The following is a 20,525-nucleotide window of genomic DNA, read 5'->3' as shown; positions in this document are numbered from 1 at the left end:
ATGTGAGCTGTAACATTTTTTTCTGATTTTAATCTGTTGATGACGATTATCAGATACAAAAAACTATGCCGAATCATGCAATTCATCTAGACGTTATAAACGTTTTGTACCGGAAAGAGGATGAATGTCAAACACATGAAGATTCTTGCGAAAAGGGACATGACTTCAATACATGCTGATAAATTGATTCGTCTTTTAGAAAATATAAGGAATAAAAAAGGGGGAAAATAAAATACCGCCCTGGTTCTGAAGTATTGTTACACATACGCTGTTAGCACATCGAGCTAACGCCTTTTATATAATAGAGGTAAATTTATAAATATAATGTAATAAAGTAATATACTTTTAGTTATATAAAGATAAACAATATTTTTGAAACTGGAAGTCAAAATCTTACTATTTCATACATAATTTTTCCAGCTTTTAGTTTTGTAACTACACAATTGACTGATAACATGTTTATTAACAATGCGTGAAAAATGGAACGAATGCGTAAAAATAGAATTAGGTAAATTTATATACGCATTAAAGGGTACTTGGTCGTAGATAAGCGATTAAAAAAATTTGTTCAGGAGCAGTCTCGGCTCAAGAGCCATCTAGACTTAACGTCCATTACCTACAAAGTATACAACTCATTGTTTTTAATTTTTTAACATTTTTTTTAATATGTATTGTAACGAATTTGAGAAATTGAGCGAAGCTAATCAGACTTTCGATTAAGTTGGTTAACAAATGGATTTTTGTCGGTTTTAGTGGATTTTTAGAACATGGCTCTTGCAGTGAAGTTGCTCTTTTGGGCTTCGATTCTGTATGCTGCTGAAGCTCTAGTTCAAGATATAGGTGAGTTTTAATATTTATTAAAACCATATGCTTTGCATCGTAAAGATAAATACTGTCCCCCCAGATTGTGTATTATCAATAAAAATATATTTATTTCTTGAAGAAATTAAAAACGTTAAGCTTCAAACCATAAGTATCAATCGTTGTGGTCTACCACTTGCACCATTTTTCACCACTGAACAATATAGTTGTATTTATTGAAACGCAGGTTAAATATTTCATGTTATTGTCATGATCAATACAAAGTCTTAAGCGTGACACTAATTCACAGCCGCATTCTTTTCTTGATTGCTATCCTTTGTATAAATACTTTAGTGCCATGATGGCAAAGTTATTAGAGAGAAAGAGATTGACAATACCCGGTAACTATGCATCAAAGATGCTCGTAAGAACATATACAAAGATTTTTAAGAACTTATATTTTACACGTGTTTTCATTGGTTCGCATAAAATAAAACAAGATAAAAGACTTATTATAGAACTGTTTTCAAATCAAACATATAAAATAGTATGTTGTTTATTTCAGTTGCATCATTAGAACTAGAAGAAGCCATCGAGCGAGATGAGTTCGTGATTTTTTTGAAACAGAATAAGTCCTTAAAGTGGATTAGAAAACAACCTGAGACTTTATTTGAGATGCGTTTTCCAGGAGAAAAGAGAAAATATTCGTTAAAGCTCAACAGAAATACTGACGTCGGTGGGTGTAACTTAAAAATAATTATCTTAGATATATGTAGTTGGTCCAAATCATTTAATTACTATTACCCTTTCACAGTAACCTTTAAAGGAGGCAAAACAGCCTTTAACTGGTCAGAAACCGGACTGAGAGACGGAGGAGCCATGGCGTTATCAGTGGACCAGAATAGCCAAAGTGGAGCTCGATTGGTTCTGTACAAAAATTGCACAAAACTGGGAGAATACCGAATGCAATTATCGTTTAGGGATATATATTCGCAGATGGAGGAATCTTCAGTTAAAATGGTATATTTATATTATCATACTCTTTCTCTTCGTTTCTCATAAAAGTAACTAGGCTCTCAATACTATCAAAGATTAATTTAAAATTCTGTAGGAAAATTAAGATCTGATTTGTGAAAGTTCCAGATGGCAGATTCTTATGAAAGTGTCATACGTTTGATTGGTTTGTGCTTATATACTCATTTAAAGATAGTGGAGGTGTTTTCGTGCATCTTGCACTTGACGTTTGAGCTAATACAATGATTTGGGGCTGAAACATACTTTTTTTATCGTTACTTTGCTTTGCAAAAGTTAACCAGACAGTGGTCGTTTTTTAGAATTTTAATCTTATCAAGATTCATTGATTTACATGCATTTTTCTGGTCCTTGATTAGAAACCACGTCAAAAGCAATAAAATCGTGCCGTCGCATTAAAATCACTCGGTTATCTAGCGTTCATATTAAACAATATTACGACTTATAATAAGTGAGAATCGAATGAAGCTTATCTAAACTGAATTTTACTAATATGGGAGCGCAAAACACAATTATCCCTTTTCAGAAGTTTTCGTCTTGGACCCATAGCGAAGTAAGTTCTCTTATGGAGTGGAATCAACGGAAAAAACTAATGCTTAGATGTAAGATGCTCTACGGATTATTCCTCGTGGTGTGCAATATAGAGGCAAACTTTAAAAAAATAATATGATGCTACACTATGAGATATTTTTTGTAAATTTTATCTATATATTTTATTTTATTTTATGTATATATAATATATACATAAAATAAAATAAAATATATAGAAACCATAAAAATAGTGTCGTTAATATCTGTCATTTTACATTGTTAAGGTTTTTATATGTTTCATATTTATTTTCGCTTTTTTTTTATATACGTAATTAAAAAAACAAAAAGTATTCAAAAAATACTTTGCAATGAGAGCGGGTATCAATTATTTTTGCAGGTGGGGGGGGGGCTCAAAATTTTAAGTTTCGCCACTGCCTATATCAGGCCCGACTATCCAAGAAGCCCTGGCGCGGCGGTGGCCCCGAAGGCCAATATCTTCTTTGTGGTGCGAGACTACTACATCAGTCTTCGAGAGCGAATGTAGCTAAGATGATCGTTAATACTTCACCTGTTGGAAGAGGAAGTGGGGGGCTTGATAACACACACATTTCAGAGATTTAAAGGGCTCATCAATGAGCCATTCCTTATCTCGTCGTGCAATTAAAAATTGTCTGTGTGACCATGTATTTGCCACACAAATGAATGACCGTCAAGCATTACAATGCAAATACAGGGACGTCATTTTAGATTTTTAGGGGGGGGGAGGGGGCAAAAGTGATCCAGTCTGTAGTCGCTATATTTCAATATTTCTATTTTATTAGAATTCACAGTATTTCATTAAGTGACATGCATTTTTCTGGCTAAATACAAAGAAAGAGGCAAACGCCCTACCAGCACCCCTCACCCCCAAATGACGTCACTGTTTAGAAATCACATCTAAAGCTGCTTTTTTTGACGTCTAAGGGTTATCTCGGTCAATTTAGCCAGATTTTCCAGAGAGGTGTAGGGGGGGGGGGGTAATAGTTAGCTGTATAATTCAATATATTTTTTTAATATTTCGAATTTAAGGGAGGAGGTAAATATAAAAATGACGTCCTTGTTTAGAAACAACGTCAAAAGCAAATATTTGCAGCACAATAAGCTTGAGCTCTTGCGGATAGATACTACAGTACATATCATTATACATCAGAGAGGATAAAAAGGTAGATACTACTGTCTCCTGAATTACTATCAACAAACACAGGGGGTCAGGACTATTTGACCTGTCGGTAAGGGTTTGGATTTTGTCAGACTCAAAAAAAGGTAGATACTATCTGTCTCCTGAATTATGATTTATATATGGTCCTGGACTATAAGTGTTTTGTCAGACTATAAACAGTTAGAGTAATGATATACAATAATATTTTATTAAATGTCATGCATTCTTTAGGCTTTGCTCTGAAAAATGCATGACATTTAAGGAGGGCTCCTTTATAGAATTCACGTCAAAAGTAATAAAATCATACCGTCGTCGTCGTAGTGGAAATGCTTGGTTATCTCCCTGACCGTACTCGGTTTCTTATGTATCTATCCTTAAATTATTGTATAATAATTTTTGATATCACAAATATTTTCACATTTAATTGCACTTTTCACAAAAAAATATATTTACCAGTTATGATTGTGGTAACCTATTTGATTATTGCGATTTGAGTGTTCTTCTTCATCTTTTTAGTCTCGAGATAAACGCTTCCCAGTTCACGTCATGGGTGGTTCTTTTAACGAAGTAATCGGCTGCAGCCAAACCTTCGATAGAAATAAACATGAAAACAATAACACTAAACCTCAGCAGCCGTCCAACGAAAACAAGCTGCACGACAAAAACTGCGACGGTAATTCATTTTAGTGTAACTACTTTAGCTTTAATATCTCGATTAATGATTCGTTGCATCTTCAGATAAATTGGCGAGTTCTGTAAAGAGTCTGGTCGTGATGATCAGTCAGCTGAAGGACGAGGTGATCAAGCAGCGCGAAGAAATCCAAAATATGAGACAGACGTTAGAGAAGTGTGCGGGATGCAAACAGCCAGACGCCAGGATAACCTGCTGCTCTAATCCAGGACCCTGTTTTGCAGGTGAAAACATTTCTAAAGAAGCTTTCGCTAAATAATTAGGCTCAATCCAAATCGCACAAACATAACTACATCAATAAGAGGATCTTGCTTTGTGAGCATCTTGTGACATTTGGTTTCACTGATCGTCATGTACGATAGTGTGACGAATATAATTATTGTTTGCCAAATCAAATCTTTTCTCGATTCCGACAGTTTCTATTTCTTGTAACTAGTTTCATTGTACGCTCCCCGACATATATGTATATTATTATATATAATACGTAAAGAATATCTTTAAGAAAAAAGTTTTGTCATGATTATTTTATTGTGACAAATTAGCAAAAAGATATTTTTCTCGCAAATTAACATTTCAGGAGTACAATGTCAAGATACTCCAGAAGGACCTAAATGCGGCAATTGCCCAAAAGGATACGTAGGAGATGGTCGATTGTGTAAGCCTGAATTCACATGCGCAAACAAAACTTGTTTTAAAGGTAAGGTTGATTAATGCCCATTAGTTTTTTTGCTAATATTTTGACTGATTTTTTTATTATCTTGTCAAATGATTTTCTTATTCATACTTCTTTCATAATATGTGTAATATATATGAAATCACACGCACAAAAAAACCTTGTTTTGCAGGTAAGCTTAATTTATAGAAGAAACTCCTGAACTTATTCAGCCCACCGCCCCTTTTTTAGCTATTAAAATGCTTAGCGCTAATCACAAACTAAAAGATACAATTTTTGACGGAAGAAGAGATTTTTGTTTTGTGTCGATGTTGCTTTAACCCTTTTAGTGCCAAGTGAAATTAGGCGGGGTATGCTAAGAATGCCAAGCGTTATTTTTACAAATATATTTAAAAAAAATATTTATGATTTTTTTTGTGTAGACCACTATTTATTATAAGAACAAAATTTAATCCAGTTTATAAAAATAAATACACAAAAAGCATAAAAAATGTACAAAAAAAATAATTAAGCAAGAAGCACACCCACGTTCAAACGATGATCGACAACAGGGCATTAAATAACCACAGAAAGCGATTTGCTCTCATTTGCCAGTTAATTGTTTTTATCATATTTTGACTTATTTTTCCATTATTATGTGAAATGCTCTTCTTTCATTAATCTCTTAAAGAGACTAATAAATAAAACGACTAAAGATGACGAAGAAAATAAAGTGTGTTGAACTAATAAATGCTAGATTTTTTCAGTGCACTATTTAAATTTTATTGTTACAAGGATCCATAGTCATTTATTAGCCTAAAAAAATTTTAATCTTACACATATCTGCTTTGATGACCCAAAAAAATATTTAATAATTGAATTTGGATATTAATATACACCCACTTTACTCTCCAGTCCTTGCTCCATCTGATTATTATTTGTTCAGGGCATTAAAAAAATGTTTAGATAAAAAAAAAATCTAGGATAGGTGAAAAAACTAATATAAATGACAGATGTAAGCACCAATAAATATTATTTGAATAAATAAATAAATATGGAGAAAAAATATTCTACTTTCTATGAAAAAAACGGGCAAAGTACATATTTGAATCAACCCAATAGTATTAATCATTAGCAAAAAATTCTTGGCATTTCAGAAGTTAAAAGTCAAGATAATCCAGGAGGACTTAAATGTGGTACTTGCCCAAAAGGATACCTAGGAGATGGTCAATCATGTAAGCCTGAATTAACATGCGCAAACAAAACTTGTTTTAAAGGTAAGGTTGATTAATGCCCATTAATTGTTTTGCTACTATTTTGACTATTTATTTTATAATAATGTCAAATGATTTTCTTATTCATATATCTTTCGCAATGAGTATAATATATGTGCTTTAATAAAAAAAAAAATTGGCGCAAAAAATTAAATTTTGTATGAAAAGAACATCAAAACTTTTGCATCAACCCACTGGTATTAATCATTAGCACCACATTCTTGGCATTTCAGGAGTTCAATGTCAAGATACTCTAGAAGGACCTAAATGTGGCCCTTGTCCAAAAGGATACCTAGGAGATGGTCAATCATGTAAGCCTGAAATTACATGCGCAAACAAAACTTGTTTTAAAGGTAAGGTTGATTTATGCTCGTTAATTCTTTTGCTACTATTTTGACTATTTATTTTATAATAATGTCAAATGATTTTCTTATTCATATATCTTTCGCAATGAGTATAATATATGTGCTTTAATAAAAAAAAAAATTGGCGCAAAAAATTAAATTTTGTATGAAAAGAACATCAAAACTTTTGCATCAACCCACTGGTATTAATCATTAGCACCACATTCTTGGCATTTCAGGAGTTCAATGTCAAGATACTCCAGAAGGACCTAAATGTGGCCCTTGTCCAAAAGGATACCTAGGAGATGGTCAATCATGTAAGCCTGAAATTACATGCGCAAACAAAACTTGTTTTAAAGGTAAGGTTGATTTATGCTCGTTAATTCTTTTGCTACTATTTTGACTGATTTTTTGATTACAATGTCAAATGATTTTCTTTTTCATATATCTTCTTCAATGAGTGCAATATAATAATTTAAATAACTAAATTAATTAATTTAGCGAAAAAAATTCTATTTTGTATGAAAAAAACATCAAAGATTTTGCATCAACCCACTAGTATTAATAATTAACACCACATTCTTGCCATTTCAGGAGTTCAATGTCAAGATACTCTAGAAGGACCTAAATGTGGCCCTTGCCCAAAAGGATTTTTAGGAGATGGTCGATCATGTAAGCCTGAATTTACATGCGCAAACAAAACTTGTTTTAAAGGTAAGGTTGATTTATGCACGTTAATTCTTTTGCTAATATTTTGACTGATTTTTTATTACCTTGTTAAATAATTTTCTTATTCATATATCTTTCCCATTTAGTATAATATATGTATTTAGATAAATAAATAAATTTGGCGAAAATAAATTATATTTTGTATGAAAAAACATCAAAACTTTTGTATAAACCCAATGGTATTAATCATTAACACCACATTCTTGCCATTTCAGGAGTTCAATGTCAAGATACTCCAAAAGGACCTAAATGTGGTCCTTGCCCAAAAGGATACCTAGGAGATGGTCTATCATGTAAGCCTGAATTTACATGCGCAAACAAAACTTGTTTTAAAGGTAAGGTGGATTTATGCTAATATTATTCTTTTGATAATATTTTAACTGATTTTTTTATTATAATGTCAAATGTTTTTCTTATTCATATATTTTTTTCAATTAGTATAATATAATTATTTAAATAAATAAATAAATTTGGCGAAAAAAATCAATTTGTATGAAAAAAAACATCAAAACTTTTGCATCAACCCAATAGTACAAATTTTAACACCACATTCTTGGCATTTCAGGGGTTCGGTGTCAAGATACTCCAGAAGGACCTAAATGTGGTCCTTGCCCAAAAGGATATATAGGGGATGGTCAATCGTGTAAGCCTGAATTCACATGCGCAAATATAACTTGTTTTAAAGGTAATGTTGATTTATGCCCGTTAATTCTTTTGCTAATATTTTGCCTGATCTTGATTAAAATGTCAAATGATTTTCTTATTCATATATCTTTCTTAATGAGTATAATATATAATTGCCTAAATAAATTAATAAATTTGACGAAAAAAATTCAATTTTGTATGAAAAAAACATCAAAGCTCTTGCATCAACCCACTAGTATTAATCATTAACACCACATTCTTGGCATTTTAGGAGTTCAATGTCAAAATACTTCAGAAGGACCTAAATGTGGCCCTTGCCCAAAAGGATACCTAGGAGATGGTCGATCATGTAAGCCTGAAATTACATGCGCAAACAAAACTTGTTTTAAAGGTAAGGTGGATTTATGCTAATATTATTCTTTTGCTAATATTTTAACTGATTTTTTATTACAATGTCAAATGATTTTCTTATTTATATATCTTTCGCAATGAGTATAATATATGTGCTTGACTAAAAAAAATTTGGCGAAAAAAAATTCAATTTTGTATGAAAAAAACATCAAAACATTTGCATCAACCTACTGGTATTAATCATTAACACCACATTCTTGGCATTTCAGGAGTTCAATGTCAAGATACTCCAGAAGGACCTAAATGTGGCCCTTGCCCAAAAGGATACCTAGGGGATGGTCAATCATGTAAGCCTGAATTCACATGCGCAAACAAAACTTGTTTTAAAGGTAAGGTTGATTTATGCCCGTTTATTCGTTTGCTAATATTTTAACTGATCTTTTAATTACAATGTCAAATAATTTTTTCATTCATATATGTATCTTCCTCAATGAGTGTATTATAATTATTTAAATAAATAAATAAATTTGGCGAAAAAAATTCTATTTTGTATGAAAAAAAACATCAAAGCTTATGCATCAACACACTAGTACTAATCATTAACACCACATTCTTGACATTTTAGGAGTTCAATGTCAAGATACTCCAGAAGGACCTAAATGTGGCCCTTGCCCAAAAGGATACCTAGGGGATGGTCAATCATGTAAGCCTGAATTCACATGCGCAAACAAAACTTGTTTTAAAGGTAATGTTGATTTATACCCGTTAATTCTTTTGCCAATATTTTTACTGTTTTTTTTTTTATAATAATGTCAAATGTTTTTCTTATACATATATTTTTCCCAATTAGTATTATATAATTATTTAAATAAATTAATTAATTTGGCGAAAAAAAAATCTATTTTGTATGAAAAAAACATCAAAGCTTTTGCATGCACCCAACAAGTACTAATAATTAACACCACATTCTTGGCATTTCAGGAGTTCAATGTCAAGATACTCCAGAAGGACCTAAATGTGGCAATTGTCCAAAGGGACACATAGGAGATGGTCGATCGTGTAAGCCTGGATTTACATGCGCAGAAAAACCTTGTTTTAAAGGTAAGGTTGATTTATGCCCTCTTTTTAGATATGAAAATGAAAACCCATTCCTTAGAAAACTCATTTTTTACTTAACAAACACATATTACATATTTTTTTGTATAATTTTTTATATTTATTAAATATCGACTCTTATTTATTTACTGTTTTCAAATTTTCATAAAAAAAACTTTTTTTTTTAAATATTTTCTTTTCATAGATGTTCGCTGCAATGACACCGTTGATGGTGCCCAATGCGGCACCTGTCCGAACGGATACATAGGCGACGGACGCAACTGTACCAGAAAGCCATCTTGCCAAGCAAGTACTTGCTTTCCAGGGGTAAAATGCAATAATACAGAAAAACCACCTTATTACCAGTGTGGCTCTTGCCCCGAAGGATACTCTGGAAACGGCACTGAATGCAAGGACGTCGATGAAGTAATAATATAAATATATATCAGTACATACAATTATTATTCGTCTTAATATATATTCCTGTATGCAGTGCAAATTGGCAGAACCATGCGATTCAAAACAGAAATGTCAAAACTTAAGTCCTGGATATATATGCGGGCCGTGTCCTAAGGGTTACTCTGGAGCCAAAAACGTTACAGGAGCAGGCGTTGAATACGCAAAACGTAATCGGCAAAAGTGTGAAGACATCAACGAATGTGAGGATGGAAAAAATGGAGGGTGTGTACCCAATTCTCAGTGCATCAACGAGGAGGTAAGTTAACACATTACCTGCCATGATCCCCATTTGGTGTACCCGAATTTTATTACTCTACGGTTGGTGGTATTTGCTGAAATATTGAAATTGCCAATACAGTTACGTTTAGAAAAGTCTATTGAAGGCACAAAAAATAATCTACAATGGTTTTGTTAGATCGGAGTGATTGAAGTGAAAATTTAGAGGTAAATCGCAAATAGAAAAAAGTGTATTTTTTATAATATAGTTTTTGTATTGTTTCTTTAAATTATAGATTGGTATCTCGTGCATGGCTAATTTATAGATTATAGTAAATGCCACTACTGAGAGATACTTATTTTATATGGAGAAAATAAATATTATATTGAAATTTAAATAACAGGGTATCTGTTAAAAATATCAAGGTATTCTGGTTCTATACGGATCGAAACCCTATATCCATCCAACCATTCTTTTCAGTTTTGAGTTGATCAAGATGTTAGGGATAGAAATATTACTGCTACTGGCACAGTGCGATATAATCGAATTGATTATTGTCCAACAAAAGATTAGTGTTAAATTTGATTATAGGATTGATGTTAAAAATTACATTTTGACAGTAATTGTGTTTAAATGTTATCGACTCATTTTTATTAAAAAAAATAAGTAGATGATCTAAAACTGAGATGACTAAAAATATTACTTTTGGTCACGCCTGAAATTACTTATATTATGTAATGATTTTATCTGAAATGTGAGTGTGCTACGAAGAAATACATAAATAATGACAATTTGTGTACATTACAGAAAATTAAAATCAAAATCGGTTTATACATCAGCGCGATTAAGCACGTTACGTAAAATTCTTTAAATCAGTAGAACATACTTTTATTTTTTATTAAAAATTTAGGGTACGTTTAAGTGTCAGTGCAAAAAGGGGTTCGTAGGAAACCAAAGAGTGGGTTGCCACAGAAAACCTTACCTGTGCGAAGATGGGACGTTGTGCGACCGTAATGGTGAATGTTTAAATTCATCTAGTGGGGGTTACCAATGTGTATGTAAAACGGGATGGGCCGGAAACGGAGTCATTTGTGGCCAAGATCGAGATTTGGATGGATGGCCGGACTCAGATCTGATGTGTGAAAATCCAAACTGTAAACAGGTATTTAATGTGTTTTGATTTTAGTTAAAATATTTTGCCCTATAACATTTCATTTTTTAGGATAATTGCTTAAAAACTCCTAACTCTGGTCAAGAAGATGCCGACAGAGATGGAATAGGAGACGCTTGCGATACAGACGCTGATGGCGATAGAATACCAAATGGAAATGTTTGTTGCTTGTTTAGTATATATATGAGATTACCTTTATTGTAATTTTATGTTCTATTTTTAGGATAACTGTTATTTAAAATTTAATCCAAATCAAACCGACAGCGATTATGGAGGCGGCGACCAGGTTGGAGATGTTTGCGACAACTGTCCATTAGTGAAAAACAGTGGACAGGAAGATGTCGATAAAGATGGACTCGGAGATGCTTGTGATCCTGATATAGATAACGATGGTAATATATATGCTGATAAATTTTGTAACCAGTATCGTATTTTTAATTTAACGAATGCTCTACATTGTTTGGAAAGGGCGATATTCACGTTATACTGATTTTGGGCATTTTATATCCATGTTTTCCAATAAATAAAAGGTGATCCAAACACACAAATTTAAGGATATTTTCTAATTTTTTTAAAAATCGAACATTTGGTATATTTTATTAATAATAAAAAATAATATTAATTAAATGGATCTGGATCTTTTGCAACAGCCAATCTCTTAGATATAATTTTTGATGACTTTTTCGTACAATTTGGGTGGTATCTCGGTTATAATTTAGCGGATGTTGGTTTTTAGGTCCTCCAACTTTTCGGCTGTCTACTGTCCATTAGTGAAAAACAGTGGACAGGAAGATATCGATAGAGATGGAATTGGAGATGCTTGCGATTATGACATAGATAACGATGGTAATATTTAGATGCTTATGAATTTTGTAACCAACCAAAGAATAGAAAAAGTTAGTTGTATGGCTTTTGCAATTTAACTAACTTTTGTTAGTTATGTTTTACTGTTTTTTTTGTTTGTTAATTCAGTAATACATTAATTTGTATTGTTTGTCATTTCAACATACGTTATTTCATTAAATAGTATTAAATTATTAAGGAGGGGCCAGTAAATACATATAACATTAATTTGTTCTGAGACAGAATGATAATTTGGCCCCTTAACTAGGAATGGTTGCCCATGAGTGATGCTCATGTATCCGTTGCGAGCTACCTTGGTATCCGTTGCGTGTACTTGGGCCCTACGAGTCCAACCCTATGGGCGGGCACAAAGCTTGCGACGGCCGGCTGAGTGGGGCCCCCGTAGTACATATTTTATCGGAGTATGCATTATATTTGAATGAAATAATAGCATAAATAAATTTTACTGTAAAATATATTTTTATTTTACACTTCATATGCCATGCTCAATTGGGAACATTCATAAAAAAAAGTGTTTTTTTTTCGGTAAAATATTTTACTGAATCTATTTTTCAGTAAAAAAATACATGTATTCAAAAAATAACAGGAAAAAAATCTGGCAGGTAATGGGTTAAATCGTAGGAACGTAAAACATATTTCTCCCGAGTGCACGGGGAAAGGTGCTCTCGTTGGCTGGCCTGCATTGCTTTACACTGCATGCATTGCGTATCATCATTGTCGCAACACCACCCCCTTGATCTTCGAGGGATGTATATGTTGCCTCAGTCGCAGTCTTGGCCCTCGGTTTCCCTTAGGGCCGAGCCTTTTGGCCCTGTTTGCGTTACTCTGCTATGCTTTGCTCGTTATTAGTAGTGCCTCGCGCCCTATCTCAGACGACCAGCCCGAGAGGTCACTTCCCCTCAAGGGTTTGGGTTTAAACCTAATGAGGGGTCCCTGAGCGTGTTATCGACTGGCGCTGATGCCCATGTACTACCGGTATTTCATATTGTAATACCGGTAATAACGAAGGTCGATTTTCGCCGCAGAACCCAAAAATATTATCAGAAATAAATAGGGTTTCAAAGTTATTACAAACAAAATAGATTGACATTATTACAGCAATAGAAGTTTTACAATCAGCCATTAGTGAATGAAAAACATATTGAAATATGTATTTATATCAGCAATGAGATGGCCTCTAAATAAAAATCAAACCTTTTTTTAAGTTAATTTAAGTTGATTCATACATTGAACTCGCTAGTTACAAATTCAATAATAAAATATTTTTTTGTCCGGAATAATCAGTGTCCGCAAAAATTCTGCACGGAAAAATCAGTGTCCGGTAAGTTCCTGTCCGCAAAAATCTGTCCGAAAAATTTGTGTATGGAAAAATTTCTATTTGTAAAAATTCGGTTGAGATATGCTTCTAAGAATAAGCATATCTAAACCAAATTTTGCCCAATAGGAGAGGGCAAAAAACAATTATCTCTTCTCAGAAGTCAAAAATTCACGTCTAAAGCAATAAAATCGCGACGGCACCGACACGATTTTATTGCTTTTGACGTGACTTTTTGACTTATGAGAAGTGATAATTGTTTTTGGGCCCTCCTATTGAACAAAATTCGGTTTGAATACACTTTGATGAATAATTTAATATTAGAATCTCATAGTATCGGTAAGGATAGTTATCATATTTTTAGAATATAATAGTATACTACGGTGCAATGTCTGTATGTACTTCTTTTTCCGCTCATTTTAGACTTGAACTAATGCAAGTTATTCATCTTTAATTAGTTTTAGTTTTATTAGATTGTATTTGGGCTTGAAAAGCATTTTTTACATTCACTGTAACATTTTTACATCGCATGTAAATAAATAATGATATTTATCTAAAACTATAAAACTACATATAGAAAAGATAAAATTGTGTAATTTTACTAGCACCTGCAATATAAATTATATTTTCACTGGTAAAAATATATATCTACTGAGGAAAATGTGTTTAGATATGATTTTACTGTAATGACATATTTTAAGTTATATTTTTGGAATAGATTCGATACTTATGTTTTTTTCTTTGAGGGGTAATCCAAGAATTTTCGGTTTAGAATCAGAAACGATTTTTAATTTTTTTTCATTAAGATTCATAGTATTTAATTAAATTACATGCATTTTTTCTGGCAAAATTCAAGATGGGACAAATGCTAACCTACTCCCCCTAAATGATGTTCTTGTGCAAGGACCATTAGTTATCAACAAAAACACTTTTAAACAAAGCTGACTTACAAACTTGTTTTAATTAATCTTAATTATGTAAGGTATACCAAATCACTCTGATAACTGCCCTTATCATGTAAACGTTGAGCAAGGAGATAGTGATGCTGATGGAGTCGGTGACGTTTGCGATAACTGCTTACGAGTATCGAACAAGGACCAAGAAGACAGTGATATGGATCTCATCGGTGATGCTTGCGATAGTGATGTGGATAGGGACAGGTGACTTTCTATTCATACATTAAACATAACATTGAAGGGAATCTAACTTATTCTTCTCACAATTTAGAGATGGAATTCAAGACAACTTAGATAATTGTATCAACACACCCAATTGTAATCAGTTAGATGTTGATAACGACGGTCATGGAGACGCGTGCGATGCAGATGCAGATAACGACGGAATATTAAATCTTGAAGATAATTGTCCGTTATTTTACAATCCGTCCCAAATTGATGAAAATCGTTAGTAAATTATAGATTAAATATACCAATGTAAATTATCAGATGATAATTTCATACTAGACATTTTGAATAATAACTTTAGAATGATTTATTTTACAGTTAATGGAGTAGGAGATTGGTGCGAAGACGATTTTGATTCTGATGATGTTCTAAATGATGAAGATAATTGTCCCAATAATTCAAAAATTCATTCAACCGATTTCAGGTGAGACTTTCAGCAATGAAGTAATAGGGTTTCGAATTTTAAGTTTGTCTGCTTCACTAAAATAAATTAATATGAATTTAAAGTTTGTCTAGTTCCCTTTAAAAATTATTATGCTTAGCACATTTATTCTGAATAGCTTCTAATGAGTTGTCTTATCGCTTCAAGCGGCTTTAATTCATTGCCATGAGAATAAATAAAAGATGTGACGTTAGCAATTATACACAGATTAGCCGCTGTAGGAAGAGGCGCCGCTGGCCGTCGAACTCCCATCATAGTAACCAAAAAAATTTTCTCCGCCGCTACGTCGTAGTGTTGCCAGTATGCTTCCTATATCGCGGACAAGCAAATAAATTGGCATATACAGCGCCCCCTCGTTAGCAATTCATTAACAGTAGTCCGAAAGAAAATTACGACTAAAAGAATAAATTTTATTATTATTGTAGAGAATATCAGACTGTCAATTTAGATCCTATAGAAGGTTCACAAATAGATCCATACTGGGAAGTATTTAACAATGGCGCTGAAATGCTTCAAAGGTTTAATAGCGATCCCGGTCTTGCAGTCGGATATGATTCGTTCAACGGCGTCGATTTTGAAGGAACCTTTTTCGTAAATTCTAATCAAGATAATGATTACGTTGGATTTATATTCAGGTATTTTATTAACTGAATATATATTATTTAATAAATTAAAATTGAAAAACACAGCCTTCTTTCTCAATAGTTATCAAAACAACCGCAAGTTTTATACTATGACGTGGAAGAAGCAATTCCAGTATTATTGGGAAGCTATTCCGTTCAGAGCCACGGGTGAACCTGGAATACAATTAAAGCTAGTCAATTCTAGCACTGGACCTGGACCAATGTTAAGGAACTCCTTGTGGCACTCTGGAGATACACCAGATCAGGTATATGTCGACCTTCTTATAATGTTTCTCTTCTTACTAAAAGATTTTTTTAGCTAGTCGCTTCAGCAAGTCTATGATTTGTCTATTGTAGTATCTTATATATAATTGTTCTAATCTATTATATTGCACAAGTAATAATATATAAGTGTTAGTATTAGGTGGCAAATTTCAAATAGCTTGGACAAATACGAAAAATGGTAATTAGTACCAATTAAGCCACCAAACTTCGCTTCTTCAATATATGTCTTTATAAAGCTTCAAGAATAACGGTGATATTGTATAAACGAGAGCAATACATTGTGTTGTGGTTATCAATGGTTATACAAGTTATAGCATATATTTTATTGAAGGTCCAACCAGCTGCACCGTTATCTCTAAAGTTATTTAAACGGCCATTTTAAATATTTTTAAAATTAAATAACTAACTGAACAGACAAAAGGAGAATACTAAATTTATTTATTTGTATTAAATTAAGACTATCGTGACATAAAAGGTTACTCCAATGGGTCACAATGGTTAAAAAAAATACATTGTATTATTGCAATTTACAAAAATATGTAATTAAAATAATACGTAAAAAGAAGCAAACAAAAAACATGACATATTAAAATTATATGATACGAACCAGACCTGCTCCTCATAGCTGACATTAAACAGATCAATTTACAATACCAGCGTATTGAGGAGCCGGATGGTGACAGCTATAGGCGAGTCAGCAAGTCGTGGCCATAATGATCATCAAAAGAGGACGCGATCGTGATTCTCAAAGATTTTCAGGAACCCAAAACTGGAATTTCTCGAGAATAGTTTGTCGACAGCACCCTTCAGTGCGATCTTAATTCACCACACGTTGGAGGCCCGTCTTACCAGTATTATGAACTCCTCTCGAGGAGAAAGGACTCTCGGGGGACACCACGGGCGTTCCCGAAGGGTGGAGCTATGACAATGATGATAATAAAAACGAATAATACACTGATTAATGCTCGGAAAACATATTGCTATATATTTCTATTACATGTGAATAAAACATTTTATTAAAGATACTTTTATGTTTTGTAGTACTAAAAATTAACATTTTATGTTCTGGGAATGTGTCTTTTTTCAAACAACTTATTATTTTTATCTTAAAGGTTAAGATACTTTGGAGTGAGCCAAAAAAGGTCCCCTGGAAAGAATACACTGCCTATCGTTGGAAATTGCTTCACAGACCAAATATAGGTTTGATTCGTCTGAGCATATACGAAGGAAAAAATAAAGTTGCCGATTCCGGAAACATTTTCGATTCGACGTTAAAGGGAGGACGTCTGGGAGTTTACAGCTTCTCTCAAAAGATGATCATTTGGTCCAACTTAGAGTATAGATGCAACGGTAATATTATATGTATATATATTATAGAATTGTTTATTTTTACGCAATATTATATTGAAAAAAAATAATATTAACGTGTATTTTTCGCGTTCATCTTTTATATGAACGAGTCTCTACATTTCGCCGAAGATTGTCCCAGCATCATCAGGAGTTCCCACATTTTTTAGAGTACACTTTTTTTACATCGCGCAGGTCTTTTATTCGCATTTTTTTGTATTGGTTTTAATGTTAATAACACCTGAGTTGGAATATTATTACCCTCATTGCTCCGCGGATAGAAGCATACTGAATTTTTTTTTCAGTATGCTCCTATCCGCGCTCCTGATGATGCTGCGACAATTTTCGGCGAAATATAGAGACTCATTCATAACGCGAAAAAAACACGTAAATATTTTATATATATATTTGCAATTTACAGAAAATGTGCCGGAGATGGTTTATCGCGAGTTACCTCCTAAACTTCAACAAGAAGTGGGCATCGATTACTCTCGATTTTAAAGAAAATAAAGATGTATGTAAATGTAAAAAATCCGACGAGCATTGAACCTAGCTTGTTTAAGATGCATAGTATTGTCTTTTAAATAAATTAATAATTTATGATTATATAAATATTAATAGTAATAAAAACAATGGTACGATTATAAGATTTTTTTTTACTTAATAAATTTATTATATAATATGTTTCTCTGTCGGCGTACTCAAGAGATATCTATTGGGTTGTACGTTAGATAAACAATCCTGCCTCATTTTGTCCACTTGAAAGAGTGTTTGGTCATGTTAAATTTCAATAAAAAGCAATTTTCACGCCGTTTCATAACCATGGACGAAACATGGATACATCACAATACACCAGAAACAAAGGAGCAGTCGAAACAGTGGACGGCTCCTCCCTCTGATCTTGAAACAAAGTTAAGCAAAACCATAAGATTAGTGACAATGGATCGAGATACAACTGGATAATTAAAAAGATACAACTGCAATAATTAAAAACGTATTTATGTAATACAAAATAAAATAATAAAGATTTAATTTTGTGTCATTCTAGAAGCAAATTTATTGGACAAATATGTGGATATTTTATTTAAATCGAGCTACCGGTGAACGCTGATTGTTGTTCCACAGGGAAAAGCCCTGGACCATATCTGATTCAAGGTTCAACGTATATCCGAATGATGCTATGCATGTGAAGCTGGACCATACGCACAACTATTGACTTTCATGCACGTTGAGGCCGCTAAAGGTTTGTGTTTAAAATTAAATAAATACTTGGGAGCTCATTAATATATTTTATGTAAATAAATCATACAATACACCTTTTGTAAATTGTATCGCCCACTCGATTGTTGTGGTTTGTGGTCGTACCTGTTCACCCACTCGAAACGAGACTAAGTAAAGTGACTTTGCCAAATTAATTTTGTGTTGCTTATGAATTGATGTAAACATTTGGAATGAAATGCAAATTAAAACGGTTTAAAAATACGCACAACTTGAAGCGATTAGATGTGGTGAATCTAGTCATTCATTTTGTCGTTCGGATGATAGCATCATATCCTGAGGTTTTACACTGTAAGTATTGTGTCATTTATAATTTAGATTAATAAGGAAAAATGATGTAGTTAATAAACCATATGAATTCAAATAATTAGTTAAATATTATTTTGCCATCATTTTTTACACTTATGGTAAATGTAATATAATTGACAATTTTGCTGTAATCTAAAAATTGTTAATCCAAAGCTTTCTCAGCGTTGTATACCATAAAACTTGTTTTTAAGAAAAAATAATTTTATTTGTATTTTTTTTAAATGCAAATTAAGCTTCTGAACACTTTTTCCATACGACGTTTTTCAGTAGGATTTGATTTCGCAAAGTTATGACACTTTTAATTTTAAATTGGACACCATTTTGTAAAAAAAAATATATTTTTTTTCGTACAGAATGTATAAGGGGTGCTCAGTAATTCAATACTATACTAAAAATTGAGTTTAAATCTTCAAAACCAAACAATTAAGAGCGTTAACTCTTCTGCAAGTCTCAAAATGGCTCATATGGGGTCCGACCGATCTGATACATAGCTTGTTTTGAAGCAAAAAACTATTTTTTTTATATTTTATTTAGATGAAGTTTATTACATACAATTAATTGAATAGATACATGTGGGTTTTTAATTACGTATGTCCATTTTTATCTATCGATTCATTGTTATTTTTATAATAAAATGTGTATTTTTCCAAACATTTCAGATACCAGAGTTAGTAATACGAATTTTGCTACTTTTGAGCTTCCTTTTCGGATTCAATGGAAAAAATGTCTTAAGTCTTAAGATAAAAGACAGCAGAAACTATTACTATTACTTATTCTGAGTAATATAAAACGTTCGTTACCGAGCCTTTATTGCTTTTGGCATGGATTTTTGACTTCTGAGAAGTGATAATTAACCAAAATTCGATTTGAATACACTTTGACCAATACTCTCATGTCAGAAGTCCGTGATAATATCGGTAAGGATAACTATCATATTTAAAAAAAGTGTATTATCAAATTTCAGAGAAATCAAACTATGGAGAAATATGTGAGATGTGACACCTCTCTGTAATTCTTCTTTCGCTTATTTTCTCTGAGAGATGAGTTGGCTTAGCTTGTATCTTGGAGCTTTCATTAGATTTGGTTTGGGTTTAAACAGAAGACATTTCGCAACTTCAAATTGAGCTTCATATACATTATAAAGCAGAATATAAATTCACTAGCGTCCATCAGTTAAATTATGTTTTCGCTAGTAGTATAAATGTATTTAGATTTCACTAGTAAAAATATAACTTTACTGAAAAATACACATTCACTGTAACTTTGCATGTAAATGTATTTATTACCGCATATGGAAAAGTTGAATATTTGTACTAGCACTTGCCAGATACATTTTATTTTCATTGGTAAAAGTATATATTTACTGGTGAAAATGTATTCCGATATAAATTCACTTAAATGGCATATTAAAAAAATATTTTCGTTAGCGATTCGAGACTGCTTTTTTATTTTATATGAACCCGAATTTTTTTGGTTTAGAATCAGAGACGTCATATAAGCTCATTCCAGGGGGGGGCGGGGGCAAAAGTTAGCCAGTCAGTGGTCGTTTTTCTTAATATTTCTTTTTCATTAAGATTCATAGTGTCTGGAAAATTCAAGGGGGGGGGGAATGCCTCCACCTGCCTTCCTCAAATGACGTCCATGTACAGTAACACGCTACCTCTGGTAATCGACAAGCACATGTTCGT

The 20,525-nt window shown here is 32.6% G+C and overlaps 1 protein-coding gene across 1 annotated transcript; it reads left to right on the top strand.

Annotated features, from left to right (window-relative positions):
• The first annotated feature begins 119 nt into the window (after positions 1-119).
• Positions 120-20,329, top strand: LOC148230271 (uncharacterized). The gene is made up of 29 exons (XM_088193961.1): positions 120-307; positions 421-840; positions 1,367-1,537; positions 1,616-1,821; positions 4,079-4,235; positions 4,301-4,477; positions 4,831-4,950; positions 6,063-6,182; positions 6,413-6,532; positions 6,763-6,882; positions 7,118-7,237; positions 7,468-7,587; positions 7,818-7,937; positions 8,169-8,288; positions 8,518-8,637; positions 8,874-8,993; positions 9,230-9,349; positions 9,549-9,769; positions 9,837-10,058; positions 10,930-11,181; positions 11,242-11,349; positions 11,414-11,582; positions 14,352-14,529; positions 14,597-14,772; positions 14,872-14,977; positions 15,421-15,630; positions 15,701-15,884; positions 17,016-17,253; positions 17,672-20,329. Exons 2-29 carry the CDS (start codon positions 768-770, stop codon positions 17,749-17,751), a joined length of 4,248 nt encoding a protein of 1,415 aa, XP_088050087.1. The 5' UTR covers positions 120-307; positions 421-767; the 3' UTR covers positions 17,752-20,329.
• Positions 20,330-20,525: the final 196 nt, after the last annotated feature.

The sequence above is a fragment of the Plectrocnemia conspersa genome, unplaced genomic scaffold (genome assembly GCF_051122295.1).
Source record: "Plectrocnemia conspersa isolate PC_06_02 unplaced genomic scaffold, ASM5112229v1 ptg000010l, whole genome shotgun sequence".
NCBI lineage: Eukaryota > Metazoa > Arthropoda > Insecta > Trichoptera > Polycentropodidae > Plectrocnemia > Plectrocnemia conspersa.
The sequence above is the reverse complement of the archived record's forward strand: the minus strand, read 5'-3'. Positions and strand labels throughout refer to the sequence as shown.